This window comes from Pelodiscus sinensis, chromosome 8 (genome assembly GCF_049634645.1).
Source record: "Pelodiscus sinensis isolate JC-2024 chromosome 8, ASM4963464v1, whole genome shotgun sequence".
In the NCBI taxonomy this organism is placed as follows: domain Eukaryota; kingdom Metazoa; phylum Chordata; order Testudines; family Trionychidae; genus Pelodiscus; species Pelodiscus sinensis.
This window is the reverse complement of record NC_134718.1, coordinates 2,282,815-2,297,339: the sequence shown is the minus strand read 5'-3', so window position 1 is coordinate 2,297,339 and position 14,525 is coordinate 2,282,815. Positions and strand designations below refer to the sequence as shown.

Genomic DNA, 14,525 nt, shown 5'->3' with positions numbered 1-14,525 from the left:
GCATTGACATTTCTGTCTGGAAAGCAGGATTAGCAGTTACAGTAAATGGTACCTATTTAAAATTGGCCTTTGAATTCACCTTATTTGACTGTAATGAAATATACTTTGTTTGAATTCATGTTTAGGGCCTAATTCTGACATCCGATAATTCAGACGCAAATCACTGCACACCTGCAGAATCCCTTACCGTTAAAACGATAGCGAAGCAAAGTAGCAAGCGTGTCGCTGCGCATCCACTGTAGTGAGCATGTGCGCAAGGCCAGACCCTTGCTAGCAGTGCCTTATGATTGCACATGCTCCGTGTGCCGTCTTTTGCCTCCGTGCAAAGGCATAAAGGACTGAGTAGCTGCATCTGCTCATCCTTTTAGTCTTCTCACCCGGGACAGCAAGGCAGAACCCGGGGAGTGCTCAACACACTACTGCTATTGACCTTAAAATCACATCTGTTTCCAGACTTTGGAAAGGAATCTCTCTTCATCCCCGTGTTCTTTCTTTACTTTAAGGTGGATGTTCCTTATATAGCAGGGGTAGGTTCCTCGGGCCTACGGGTATGGCAGACTCCAAATCCTCGGGGTTTAAATCCTGTCTGACTATGATGGTCTTCTCCTCCTGGTCAATGGGCATAGTCAATGCCTTATCTCTTTGGGGAGGCGTGTTCTCATTGTTTATGGTATGTAAATACTTCTCCAGGACCAGAACTCAGGGGATGCAAGGCTGAAATCTATGCTTGTTCTCTCGGACGTGGAGGAGACTACTGCCTCCAAATAACATGGGCCGTCTTCAGTCAGTGCTCCTTTGAGCAGACAGCAGACCCTAATGTCCAGCAGTGACAGGAAAGAGAGCACCATCCAATCTGTTCTAGCTACATTGACAACCTCACCACCGAGACCAGGGTTCCTGTCACTACACTGGGGCCTCGTGAAATGGCACCAGTCTCAACATCAGCACTCCTAGCACTGACACCTTCCGGAATCAGAACTGGGCCCCCAACATAAGGATGAGAACAGAAGGCACCACCAGTCGGAGGTCAGACATGTCTCCAATGCTGGGGTAAACAATCCTGAAGGAGAGGGAGAAACAGGACTCTTCCAAAGAGAGTGCCTGAAATCTTCTGCTGAAGTAGAAATGATGTTCAGCAAACCAGCACTGACTTAATGCACTAATTGCAAGTTCAGTCTGTGCCCTTCTGGATTTACCTAGACCCCCGCCAGAGACTTCTTCGCCAGGGGGCTGATGCTTGGCCTATTGCCACAGGACACCACCATTCACTCCACTCCCTGGTGTTGAGCAGGAATGTGCCTCGTCTGCCTTGTAAGAGCAATCTGAGGGTTGGTATTTGGCATCCCTCTCTTGCAAGATGCCAACTCAGTGGAAACCTGACTGGTGATGGGATGGCCAGCACACGTGGGCTGAAAACATTAAATGTGCCACGTTGCCCAGTGAAGGGTCTTAGTGGCGGCCATTCTCTCGAGTCCCAAAGCAGATCTTCCTGCCGATCTTGGAAGAATGGAAGCTCCCTGGTAACAGCACTTCCTAGATCACTGGCCTCTCAGGAGATGGGAATAGCAAAAGAATACCCCGAGTTTCAAAGGAAGAATAGTCATCACCCAGTAAGGTGGTTGTATCACGCCGCTTTAGGCTCTCCTGGTGTGCACTGTGGAGACCCTGGACGTAGAGATGGTGTTGTAGGAGAGCTTTCATAAACTGGATGGTATCGCATCTTGACCCTATCAGCACCAGCCAGGATGGCTCTCCCCGTTAATGAGGCCATACTAGAGCTGGCTAAAACTCTGGTCAGCACCATTCCTTGTCCAGATGGGTGCAAGAACACTATCAGGTGCCCCAAGAAATTTGGAAAACTTTATTCCCACCTGAATTCAGCCTTTTTATTAGCTGCAGCCATGCAGGAGAACTTGAAATCAACAAGGAGCATACCTGACCCCCCACATTCAGGCACAACACAGTGGGTGGCAAAGCTTGTCCAGTATAATTTCCTAACATAGGGCTGGGTGACTCCTATTCTGTGCCACAGAACTTTGTGAAAGAGATCAGGGAGATTATTAAAGAAATTCAGATGGTTACCAGAAGAGGCCTGTAGGCAGCCATGGGTGTTTCTGGCATGTCTGTGTCCATGTAACAAGCCTCAGGCTATTAGTCATGGGGGTGTTAGGAGGTTCCAAGATCTCACCCAGCACCTCCCACTCAAGGGGGTGGAGATCTTCAATACAAGGGTTGACAAAGTGCTCCACTTCTTCAAAGACTTGATAGCTACTGTGAGGTCACTAGACGTGTATGTCCTAACCCCTTTCGAGGAGCCCTACCAATGTCAGTACCAGCAAAGGCAGCTTGCTTATCTTTACTCTCAGACTGGCAGATTAACCATAATGGAAAAGGCCACAATACCAGAGGAGACCTCTTCTACCTCCTCGGTCCCTGTACCAGTCTCACCCGACTGTACCCCGGCCCGGCCCCTGTTACAGGGGCGGGCAGCCTTAAGCGTCACCCTTGCGTGCTTGTTACAGGTCGTTGTGGGGTTTTTTCAACCTCGGTTTCTCCTGCTATCCGCGGGGCGGGGAAAGGGGGGCCCGGGCCCGCCCCCGCTCACAGGCTCCAGCCCAGGGCCCTAAGGACGCGGAACCGTCTAGCTCTGGTCCGGCTGACAGGGCATCCCGCCGTAACACGTCAGCACACCAGCCTAAAAATGGCTCTGTCCTGGGCTACTTCCTTTCCCCGTCCCTGGCGGTACCAGTCTCGCCAGGGGCTCACCTTGCCTTTGGCCGACAGGCTGGCAGAGTTGCTTCACTCCGCCGTCCGCAGATCGGCCCCGCTGGCCAGTTAGGACCCTCACAGAGTCCGCCGCCACCCACTCGCGGCGTGACCCCCTCCTTTTGCATGGCGGCGGCGTTTTTAAGCATCCCGCCGCTTACGCCCTACCTGACGTCATCCGCTTAGGCGGGGGCGGGGCTACCCGTCCCCGCCACCGTTTTCCTGGCACACGCGTCTGCCTGGGCGGGCGAACTCCTCCATGCTGTCCCAGCTCCTGCCGCCGCGCTGTGGACTCCTCGCCGGCGGATCAGCCGGCCCCGTCGGACCCGGCACGGCACAGGAGCATGCCGTGCAGCGCCGGGCTGCCTCTGGCCGGATGCCGAGCAACGCCTGCTCGGTGGGAGTTGCGGTGGGGGGCGATACTGCCCCGTCACAGTTCCATATACCTCCCAGTTAACCAGACGGAGGCACACTGCATTGGAATGGGGCAGAATAAAAGCCATGATTGTTCTTCATTATGTATGTGCAATTATGCACCTAATTTGTACATGTATTTACTCTGTGGGTAAATGGCACATGCAAATAGTTATGAGCAGCCACAAACAAAACACTACAGAAACACTCAGCCGGGAACCTATCCCTGCAACAAACCCTGTTGCCAACTCTGTCCACTTGTAGATACTTGAAAACCGCGATCATGTCCCTTCTCAGTCTTTGCTATTCTAAACTAAACAAGCCCAATTCTTTCAGCTTTCCCTCATCACAGGACCTAACCACATAGGGGCTCATCCACTAACATGATGGGTACAATCAAGTGCTAGCAATGCCCTTCCGCCATGTACATTGATCAAACCATATAGTCTCTGTGCCAAAGGATAAATGGGCACAAAACAGCCATCAGGAATGGGAACACATACAAACCTGTAGGGGAACATTTTAACCTCCTGGACATTCAGTAATGGATTTAAAAGTAGCCATCCTTCAAAAGAATCTCATCACCCAATTAGAGAGAGAGAGAGCTGAACTGGAGTTCATTCACATTACAAGTTCAACACTACCAACTTAGTCTTGAATAAAGATCTTAACTGGTTAATACACTATAGAGGCAATTTCTTCACCTTTGATATTCGCATCTTCACATCAAATGCTGTGAATGAAGCACATCCATTCTGACCTCATAAGCTTCGTTAACACTAGTCCTACAATTGACAGGTAACTTCTTTTAAAGTCCTAAATACCCTGAATGCGGTAATTTCAACTCCAGTTCAGCTGATGAAGTGGTTTTTCTCCTCACGAAAGCTCATGACCTAATAAATGTGTTTGTCTCTGAGGTGCCACAGTTCTGCTAGTTGTTTTTATAGTTACAAATGAATACGGCTACCCCTCTGATGCAAATAGTAACTTGTCTGATCATTTGTATGTAAAGTTCAGAAAATTGGGCCCCAGGTGTCAGTTTTGGTGGGGGGCGGGGGGAAGGGGTTGGAAGACCTTTAGAGATCAAGAGTGTTGTAAGCAGATTTTATGTTTAACTTTTTCCACACGTTGCTAGTTATCAGCTAGGTAATATCAGCCAGAGTTGGTGGTATTAACTTTTCATAATCAGAGACTTTGAATTCTTATACTGCAAAGCATAATCAATGCTAAAGGTTCCAATTCTTTAGTGTACAAACTAACTTCTGCTTATTATGGTTAGAGTGAACAAGGTGCTATAAATTTGTTCCAATCTTTTTACAAACATAACAAACTGATTAATATTTTCAGATACAATATTTTACTAATGTACATTTTTTCTTTTAGTAACTTCTGCTAGGTTTTTCTTGGAATAAACACAAACATTGCATCTCAACAGTCAAAGTAGTTTGCATCATTGGCTAATGTTTTATAGTTAGGAGTATGATTCAGTATTGGTATAACATACATAATTGGGCCTTGTGACTTCATAGATCTTTTTCCTTTTCTGTGATCTCATACCCCTGTTTATTTGATTTACAGGTTGCAGTATGCTGTATCTGTTTCTTTGTTATTCTTCCATTGAACCTTGTTGGTACAATTCTTGGCCGAAATCTTTCAGGCCAGCCCAACTTTCCTTGTCGTGTCAATGCAGTGCCTCGTCCAATACCAGAGAAAAAATGGTAAAGAAAAGAACTTATATGTTGTGTATTCGCTCAAACTTAAATGTGTTTAAAATTCTTTTTGAAGTAGTGGCATCATTCAAAATTCTGGAGTAGCCTTTAAATGTATATTTAGTTCAAGACTCGTGCAGGAAAAATCTCCTCAGGGAACCTATTTAAATGTCAGCATTAAAGTATCTCTTTAAAGTGATTGGGTGGGTAAGGATGTGAAAGCTTTCAACTTGAAGTCAGTGGTTTGTGGTCCCAATCCAGTTCCAGCTAGATGGGTGTGCCTAGAAATGCAAGTCCTCTCCTCAGCACTTCTGACAGATTTAGGGACTCTGGAGATTGAACTAGCTTCATCCTTAGAGGTGGGTTTCTCCCAGCTAGGGCTGACCCCTTTGAAGGATATTGTTGGGGGAAGCTTGCATTGCTGTTGCCTGCTTATAGGTAAAAGGAGTCTCTGGGCCATCAAACTGGTACTGTGCATAAACATTGCTTATTTATGTACATATAAAGGAATATTTAATTCCAAAAAAGACTTTTTTAGCTTGTGGCGGGCATACCCTGAATGCAATCTTCTTGCCCTGCTTGGTTATATGTAGTGAGTAGGTGACCGGTTATGGAAATAAGGATGTATTTTACTGATTTCATTCCTCTCAGAAGAGGGGGGTCATCAAAACAAAGGAGGTGGAGAAATGTGCTACACCTACACCCTCCAGAAAATCTAGTGTCTTGAGTTAAGGGCATGCTTCTCGGTTGAGAAGCTGGGGTTTGATTTATACTGCAGCCCATGTCTTGGAAAGCGGATGGATTTTTCTGGGTTACAGTGAGAAAAAGAAATAAGATATTTCTATTGAAGATAAAATTGTGGGACCATCAACTTAAATAAGTCTCCCTATAAGTAATGAAAAAAGCAACAAATTAAGTCACCCCAAATCCTTCTAGCTAGATTCAGCTTCAGTGTGAGTAATATGAAGAGGTCACCTCTGGTGAGCAATAGTTGCATCTACAGATGCTGAGTATTTATTTCAGCCGTATATCAGTGCATGGCGTGTTGTCACTATCGCTTTGTAAAATTCTAAAAATACTGAACTATATATACCCCTTTCTTTGTAAAGTATTTTCCTTATCAGTATTAATTATGTAGATGCTTGATCACTCTGACACAAATTTAATTTCTATTATATGTACACAGCAGTCACTACTCAGGTTTTGAAAATGAAACTATAAAGCCTCATGATGCCCTTGGGAAGATGTCATTCCCATGTTATGGAAAGAGGGACACAAATCTCTGATTTGCCTATGGCCACAACACTTATCTGTGGCAGAGATGGAAATAAATCCAGACTATCTGATTCTTATTCCTGTGCCTGAACCACATTACCATTGTGTGATAAGTGTCCGCAGAGCAGACTTGCTAAAATATATAGGTAACTTACACAGAGAGCACTTAGACAGACAAGGTGGGGGAGGTAATATCTTTTATTGGACCAGCTCCTGTTGGTGAAAGACAAGTTTTCGAGCCATACAGAGCTCTTCTTCAAGTCTGGGAAAGGTACTGTGAGTGAGCATCCCAGCGAAATGCTAGGAACAGATCATTTAGCATAAGTATATAGCATATACGATAACTTCTTTACGGTAGAGTCGCCCGTAAACACCTGCAGTCCTAGGACAAAAAGAGGTGTAAATGAGCACCTTGAGTGATCCCTTACAATATGTGCTGCTTATGCTGAACAGGATTTTGCATGTAGCTGAGACACTCACTCAGTACCCCTCCCAGATCTGGAGAATGGCTCTGTGACTGAGCAACAGAAATTGGTTCACTAAAAGATACTAGGGGCTGTGCCCTCTGCTCACTACGTTTGCCTTACCCCCCCACCCCCGCTGCCACTTGCATGCTGCTGAGAGAGCCTGTTGATGACGTGATGACGACGTTCTGTCACGCGGCAGGAACATTCTCTTGTCTGTCAGGAAAAACGAGAGAGAGAGAGAGAGAGAGAGGGAGGGAGCGCCTCACCCACCTTGCCTCTCTAATGTCCTAGGACTGACAGCTACTGCATACGATGGTAGATAGTTTTCCATTTCAGAATTATTTTACGTATATTACATCACAGGGATCTTGAGGCTTTGTTGCATTAGTATGTATTATGGGTAAGGTTGGTTTTTTTTAAAAGAAGAAGGTGATTGTAATCAGGCTCCTAAATAAGAGGTTACATGTTCAAAAGCAGTAAGGTTCCATTGACTTCATTTGGAGCTGCTAGGCACTCAGTATCTTTACCAAGTAGTGGTCCAAAGCCCAGCTTAAATAAATGGGGTTCTGTAATACAGATGTGTCAGTCTTCAGGAATGGTGGGACGAGTCTCACGTGTTTTAGAAATCTCAGATTATTTTATTTTTAAATACAGTGAATTTAGAGGGACTCAGGCAGAGTGTGTGTCAGAATAGGTGCCTTTAATGTATTTTTTGGGGGGCTTAAGTGTTCCACTATTTGTCTTGGATATCTTTATTAATGAAATAGAAAAATGTATGTAATGTCATCATTGATTGCTACGTCCATTACTTTGCAGGTTCATGGAACCAGCTGTTATTGTTTGCCTAGGAGGAATCCTCCCTTTTGGATCAATTTTCATTGAAATGTGAGTGTTTGCCGTTTTTGCATGGAATTATGTCAGCTATTTGTAGTACATAAATTATGCCTGGTCAGTTGAAACTGCTAAAAAGGTACATAGTAAAACTTTACATAGTAAAGTTGTCTTGTTTCATTCAATTCCACTTAGGTATTTTATTTTCACTTCATTCTGGGCTTACAAGATCTACTATGTTTATGGCTTCATGATGTTGGTGCTGGTTATCCTCTGCATTGTGACAGTCTGTGTGACTATTGTATGTACGTACTTCCTGCTAAATGCAGAGGATTACAGGTGGTAAGTACCATTTTTGTTCATAAATAGTGCATTACTAGGATATCTCAGAAGTATAGTACAGACTTGCAAGAGACTTTCCCTATTGAGTAAAGTTTCCCTAAACACAAGTGGATTTTTTTAAATCCCTTTCATAACAAGCATGTTCTGATGTTAGGGTATGAATTAGTTGTATAAATAAAAAAACCCGAAGCGAATCTGTATTTTATATTAGTGACAAATATTTTCCTGGAAGCTTGCTTTTCACGTGAAGCACGTGCTTAGAGAAAGTAGATTTTTTTTTCCCTACTGCAGATTTCTCCTGTACCGTGTATTTTGTGGGGGAATTTTTTTGTTTGTTTGGTTCATGTCTGGTCTAGTGACAGGCTCATATGTGTTTTTTCAGGCAGTGGACGAGCTTTCTTTCTGCTGCATCAACGGCAATCTATGTTTACATGTACTCCTTTTACTACTACTTTTTCAAAACAAAGTAAGTGGTGGCTGTATTTTGTACTTCATAAGTTAGGTCAAATGTTTTGTATATTGAGAAACTACAGAAAAATGGCATGATCTAAATTGCTGTCCTTTTTATTTCAGAATGTATGGCTTGTTTCAAACATCATTTTACTTCGGTTATATGGCGGTATTTAGCACAGCCTTGGGGATAATGTGTGGTAAGTTCAAAATACACGTATATTATAAATTCACAGCTGTCACTAGATTCAAAATACAAAAGTAAAATTATTTACAAAGTAGGTCGCATAAAAGAAAATACGCTATTTTGGAAAACACCTTCTACTTTTCTAGCTGTATGCTTGGTTTCTTTCATTTTATACTAGCTCTTAAACATCTGGAATGATGGGGATTCCACAATCTCCCAAGGCAGTTGATTCCAGTGCTTAGCCACCCTGACAAGAAGTTTTTCCTGATGTCCAACCTAAACTGCCCATGCTGCAATTTAAGCCCATTGCTTCTTGTCCTCAGAGGTTAAGGAGAATAATTTTTCTCCCTTCTCCTTGTAACAGCAGTTTTCAGGTATCTAAGAAGGTATCATGTCTGTCCCCTCAGTTGTCTCTTTTCCAGACTAAAGAAACCCAGTTCTTTTCCTCTTCCCTGATAGGTCATGTTCTCTAGACCTTTAATCATTTCTGTTGCTCTTCTCTGAACTTTCTTCAGTTTCTCCACATCTTTTACTGCCTGTTAGATGTTGTTTGAGTTCACTTTTGCATAGGAATGTAGCATTTCATATAGCAATTCACTGGATGTACTTAATATATTTACCTCTTGGCTTTTTGGGTCTTTCCCTCACATGTTTTTCAAGGTGCAAAGTGGTTCTTTCCAATTTTTGCAAGTATGACTGACGTGATTCATGCAGGCCTCTAGACAGTTTAGTTATCCCTATTTAGAGTGTTGCTTTACAATTCTTGATGCATGCGAATATTCCTTTGCCTTTAGCGGGACTACTTTCACACAGGTTACCAGCATCCATACGGATTTGCAGAGTCAAGGCACTATTAGATTCAATATCCGCCACTGGTGCTTCAAGCATAATTTTTTTTCTTGTCTTTAGAAGACATGGGAAGGTGATTTCTTGACATTTACAAGGACAAAGAAATGTGATCCAGCTCTAAATTAAGTGCTTTTCTGACTGAAATCTCATCTTGCCTCTTGAAGTCCTTGGCACATTACAGGGTTCCCCTACTGTTCTGGCAGTCTCTCAGCTATTTTTTCTTTAATAGGCTTTTATACACCTTTGAGCTCTAATCTTTTTTTAGCATTCAGCCTGGTACTGATTAAAATGTTGAATGCCAGGCATTGAGCACGTCCATCAATTTTTGTAATTAAAATGTTTTAAAAAAATGGACAGGGTAAATCTTCATATGCTTTCTTGTTACCATGAAAAAGTATTTGGTGTAGTATTAAGGAGATATCTAGGTCTTTGAAGGAATATTGAGAGTAAAGTCGGATGACAATCCATTTTGCGCAGGGCTACAAAGTGTGTTAGAAAATTGTGCGTGCTTTTTATTGCTGATCCAGAGAGACAGTGCATGGCGGGACAGTGTCTATGCACTTGGCTTTCTGCAGCATCATACAACTGGATTCTGTTGGAATCAAATAACATGAACCTGACTGTTTTGGACCCCCCAACATCCAGGCCACCTATCCCAATTGTGAATCTCCCGACTGTGTTTAGTTAACACACATTTCACACACTGTGGGGTACCAGGATCACTTCCTACAGAGCACAAGAGCTTTGAAAGTGGTAGCGAGGCATCCCCTAGAACTTCCAGAGCATTTGTCATGCAGGAGACTGCTAAAACTTTAAAATCCCCTCTCTTTAAATGGCATAGGGAAGAGGTCATCTGATCTGGTTAGCCATTCTTCATGCTCTTGTGGCTTACTAACTTCATGTTGTCTCTGCTTCATTCAGTTGCACATGAGGACATGCACTGGATAATAGCACATTCAGATACTTACATGTTACATAGAGTTTCTTAACTCCTGTGTATACAATATTGCAACTCTGGTTTGCATTGGTGGTTTTGTGGCATTAAGAACAATAAGGGTTGAATTTTTTAATGATTCGAGTGTCCCTGACAGTTTGGATCCTTTGAGTTTTTGCTTTAATGACGTATGAGAGTTTACGGTTCTGATGAGATGGACTGCGTACAATTACTCCATTAAACAACTTATTTGCGCTCAGACAAGTCCCTTGAAAAGCCACCTAACCAAAATGCAAATTTTCTCACGTGGTGGATCAGACCTGTAAGTGAAGTTCTTACTCAGACATTACAAACAGTAGCCTTTATGCCCGGATCTGGGTCCAAGTAGTAAGTGTCAGGTGCTCCCATATCTCTGGTGTTCTAAAGCAGGGATTCTCAATCTTATTCTTTTTAATGCCCCCGCAAACATGCTATACAACTATGGAGCCTAGAATACTAGCAGGGGGAGGGAACTCAAAGGCTTCAACTGTGGGGAGGTGGTGTGGGGTTTCTGCCCTGTGGGGCACCAAGATGCAGGGTGCTCAGGGCTCCTGCACCATGGAGCTTCTAGGGCTAAGTGCTTTGAGCTGGAGAAGCACTGGGGCTCAGGTTTCAGCCCAGGTCTTTGCTCCCAGTCTCAGCTCCATGGCTCTGCTCCTGACTTTGTCTTCCTGGGACAAGGAGGGGCACAGACTGGGTGAGACTAGCTGAGTGACTGTGGTTCTCTTGGTCCTTATCTAGTTTGCACCTTTGGTGTAATCTTAGCTTATCCCGGCAGGTTGGCCCCAGCAGTCAACCAGCCTCTTTTCTGCTTTGGTTTGGGGGGTATGGGGTGCGAGCGTGTAGTGTTCTCTGACTGCTTGCTCAGCCTTGTGAATCCATCTTATATTGTACATTTGGCCTGCTGGAGTTGCAGCACTTCTTGCAGAACTTGCTTGTGGGATGAGTTCCAGCTCTTTCTTGTCACCTCGGTGTCTAGTTTTGTTAGGTCATTTACTACTGCACTGTAGTGTTCAGTCCCTAATTGCCTCCCTGCTCAATGCCCGGCCCCTTGATTACTTCTGTGGCCCAAGTATTCTCACCTCATGACTCTTCCTAATTTGAAAACTGCAGGTTTGCAGTTTCCTTTTAAATACTCATTGCTATTTGTTTCTGCTTCGCTGTGAGAAAAGGAACATTCACTTCTAATAAAAAGCGCCCATCCCAGAGGTGTGGGAATGTTTTGCTTTCTGCCCTTTGCGTGGAGAAAAGGGACTGATTATTAGGAGCAGTAGGAGGCACAGCTGTATTATCAGGGCCAGGGAGAGTGTTTAATGGATGTAGGTCTTTAGAGTTATGGGAGTTCTTCGTGGATAATTATATACAGTTTGAAAACAAGCATTCCAGGTAAGTAATTGTCTTTTTTCAGAATGAATGATTTACATGGCCCCCACCATGAACAGAATATTTGTTTTATGTTAATAGTTATTAGGAGATGTCCGCTAAAATAGACATTTTATTTTTTGTTTTGCAGGAGCTATTGGTTACATGGGAACAAGTGCCTTTGTTCGTAAAATCTACACTAATGTGAAAATTGACTAAGGAAATGCGAAAACTGAACTATGGATCAGTTACTGTTTTCAATGGGGGATGAACTTGCATAACAAAAAGCGCAAGAAGAGAGTTGGGTTTTAACGCTGGGCCTCGTGCGGGTCTCCATTTTCTGGATGGCTTAAAGTAACATCTATTTTCATTGATCCTAGGTTCTTACTGACTGCTTTCTCCAACTGTTCACAGCAAATGCTTGGATTATATGCAGTAGGCATTACTACAGTACATGGCTAATCTTCCCCAAAAAACCTAGCTCATTAAAGATGAATAGGCTAGCTCTCTTCAGTGAAGAGGACACAGTTAATTTAAAGCATTTGTTCCATTCAATAAAAAGAGGAAAACTTGGCTGCTAAAACTGTTTGATTAGTAGTCTTCCTGGTACTTAACATTTCTAAAGTATCTAAAAATGCTGTTCCAGAAAGATTACTGTTCTGGTTTTCACTGCCATTGCCAGGGTAGAGGTGTGTTTTATATTTTGACTCTGGATGCTTCTTTTGGTTCATTTGCAGTATCAATTATACCTACACCCATTTGTCTAAAAAATAATTTTAAAGATATATTAAACTCACCTGCATGTAATATATCAGCTATCATTCTAGTTGGACCAACTTCCCGTTTATTTATCTATCTTTAAAGTAATATCCAGCTACATCTTAAATCCATCCAAAGAAGATACAGTCTGAAGACAGTGCAATTTACTGTACAGTTAGAAAGCAAAATGTTGAAAGAAGAGGATGCTGTTTGTTTTTATTAAACGTTTTGAGGTCTAGATTAAAACAAAACCAACGTTTTAACTGAATGTCTAAAGTGATTCTCCTTTTTTTCCAAGTTAGTCTTTCTTTTGTTTGGGTTTGAATGAAGGCTTTCCTTAAGACATTATAAAGCGGTAATAAGTGTATATAACATTAAATAATGTAACTTAGGTGTAGATCCCAAATGTATTTGGATGTACAGATTTACTACAGAGTACTTTTTTCTGATGATTCGGTGTACAAATGTGTGAATTCGGGTGGCTTTTTACATCTTGCTTGCCATTGCATGAAACGTTGGGGTTTCTTCACAATGTGTGTGTGTCATGCTTTCTGTTCTGTTTCCTTTCCAAAGCTCTTACAGGAGTTAAATTTGTAATTTAGAACATTTTAATTTTTGTTTAATCCTTATCTGGACACTTGTGTAACATCTAAAGCACAGTTGCTTTAGAGTGTTCAGAAAACAAAAATAAACTTTTCAGACAAAAATGTTCTGATTGTGAAAATAGATGAGTTTGCAACTGAAAATGTCTGTTTTAAAAAGGCAAGACTATTGAGTGCTGGTTTTTGTATGCAGTGTCACTGTGCTTTTCAAGTATTCGAAAACCCACGCTTCAGAATGTGAGGACGCTTGCCTCATCCGGGTTATACACTACACTTCCAAAGATGGCCAGCTGAGAAAGATCCTTCTTGATCGAAATGCTTGTGGGGAAATCTGTTGATCTAGTTAGTCTACTGGGGAGAAGGAATGAGAGGAGCACAAATATAAATGTGCAAATAAAGGTTAAGATTTCTAAGTCAAATGAGTGCTAATTGTGCAGTGTACTTGACTAGAAGGATTCTTTATGGGGTAAATTCTTCATTTGTTTCCATGAGAGATTTAAAAATCAGTCCGCTTTGGATTTTGGCACCTGCCGTAGAGGGATGTCTTTCATAAGACTGTCTGTTCGGAACATAGCATCTGATCCAGAAAATGCAGTTTTGAGCTGAGGAACAAAATACTGTTCCACACCTGAAAGGGGGAGAACCAAATTAATAGGGAATGTGTATTACAAGGTACATTTCTAGAAAACTCTGCATCCTGTGTATATTGTGCATCCCATGTAACTGATATTTTATGTAAAGTATGTGAGGTTTAAATGAATGGAACAATTCCTCTGTGTAGGAAGAATACAGCCAAGTCCAGAGAGAGGAAAAAGGTTAAATCCTACAGAGTCTGTTGAAGTTTTATCTTACAGATCCATAATAATCTCTCCACACACACTGGTATTTCTTTGGGCCATAGTTAACTGATCTTTGCAGGAAAAGAGAAGTGACATCTTAAGTAAGTGTATAGTTGGTTGTAGCTATATTTTGCTATTTGACATAAGATAATTCTAGTTTAAAAGCACATAGACTGACTCTGAAGGGAGCAAAAAATTAGTCAGCAATTATTTTGCCTTAATAAACATACTTTTTTTCACAAAATACAGACTTTAAACAAAGAATTTTTTGTACTTGTTCCCTCTAGTGACTTTTCTAGCCCTCGTCTGTTGGATGTTTTTCTGAATCTAAAAAATAAATTTTTCTGAGTCTAGAAAATAAATTATCAAAGACAAATACGTAAGTGCCCCTCTGAGGTACAAGATTTGAAAAGGCATTTAATGGGTCTGTACTGCGATATGATTCATCTATCGGAAAAATGTCATAAAATAATTTTTAAACTTTATTTAATTGGTTGTGTTTTGGTTGGACTTTTTTTTAATGCTACAGTCTCGCATGCTGCATATTTCCTTTCTCTGGCATTATTTGCTTCAGAAATCCAGCCAGCACCATATACTTTCTAAAGGGACAGTGGAAAGTCCCCGAGAAACACAAGCTATGATTTCATTTTATGTTCCTCTGGAGAAGCGCTGCACATTTTAAATCGTTGGCATTTTGATG

At 42.2% G+C, this 14,525-nt stretch overlaps 1 protein-coding gene across 1 annotated transcript in view; it reads left to right on the top strand.

Moving 5' to 3' along the window:
* The window catches only part of TM9SF3 (transmembrane 9 superfamily member 3), a 55,326-nt gene extending 41,257 nt beyond the window's left edge, over window positions 1-14,069 (top strand). The window contains exons 10-15 of the mRNA XM_075934527.1: window positions 4,759-4,898; window positions 7,448-7,516; window positions 7,658-7,804; window positions 8,187-8,270; window positions 8,378-8,454; window positions 11,777-14,069. Coding sequence (XP_075790642.1) covers window positions 4,759-4,898; window positions 7,448-7,516; window positions 7,658-7,804; window positions 8,187-8,270; window positions 8,378-8,454; window positions 11,777-11,844 — 585 coding nt within the window. The 3' untranslated portion in view covers window positions 11,845-14,069. The remainder of the gene's footprint in view (window positions 1-4,758; window positions 4,899-7,447; window positions 7,517-7,657; window positions 7,805-8,186; window positions 8,271-8,377; window positions 8,455-11,776) is intronic.
* Window positions 14,070-14,525: the final 456 nt, after the last annotated feature.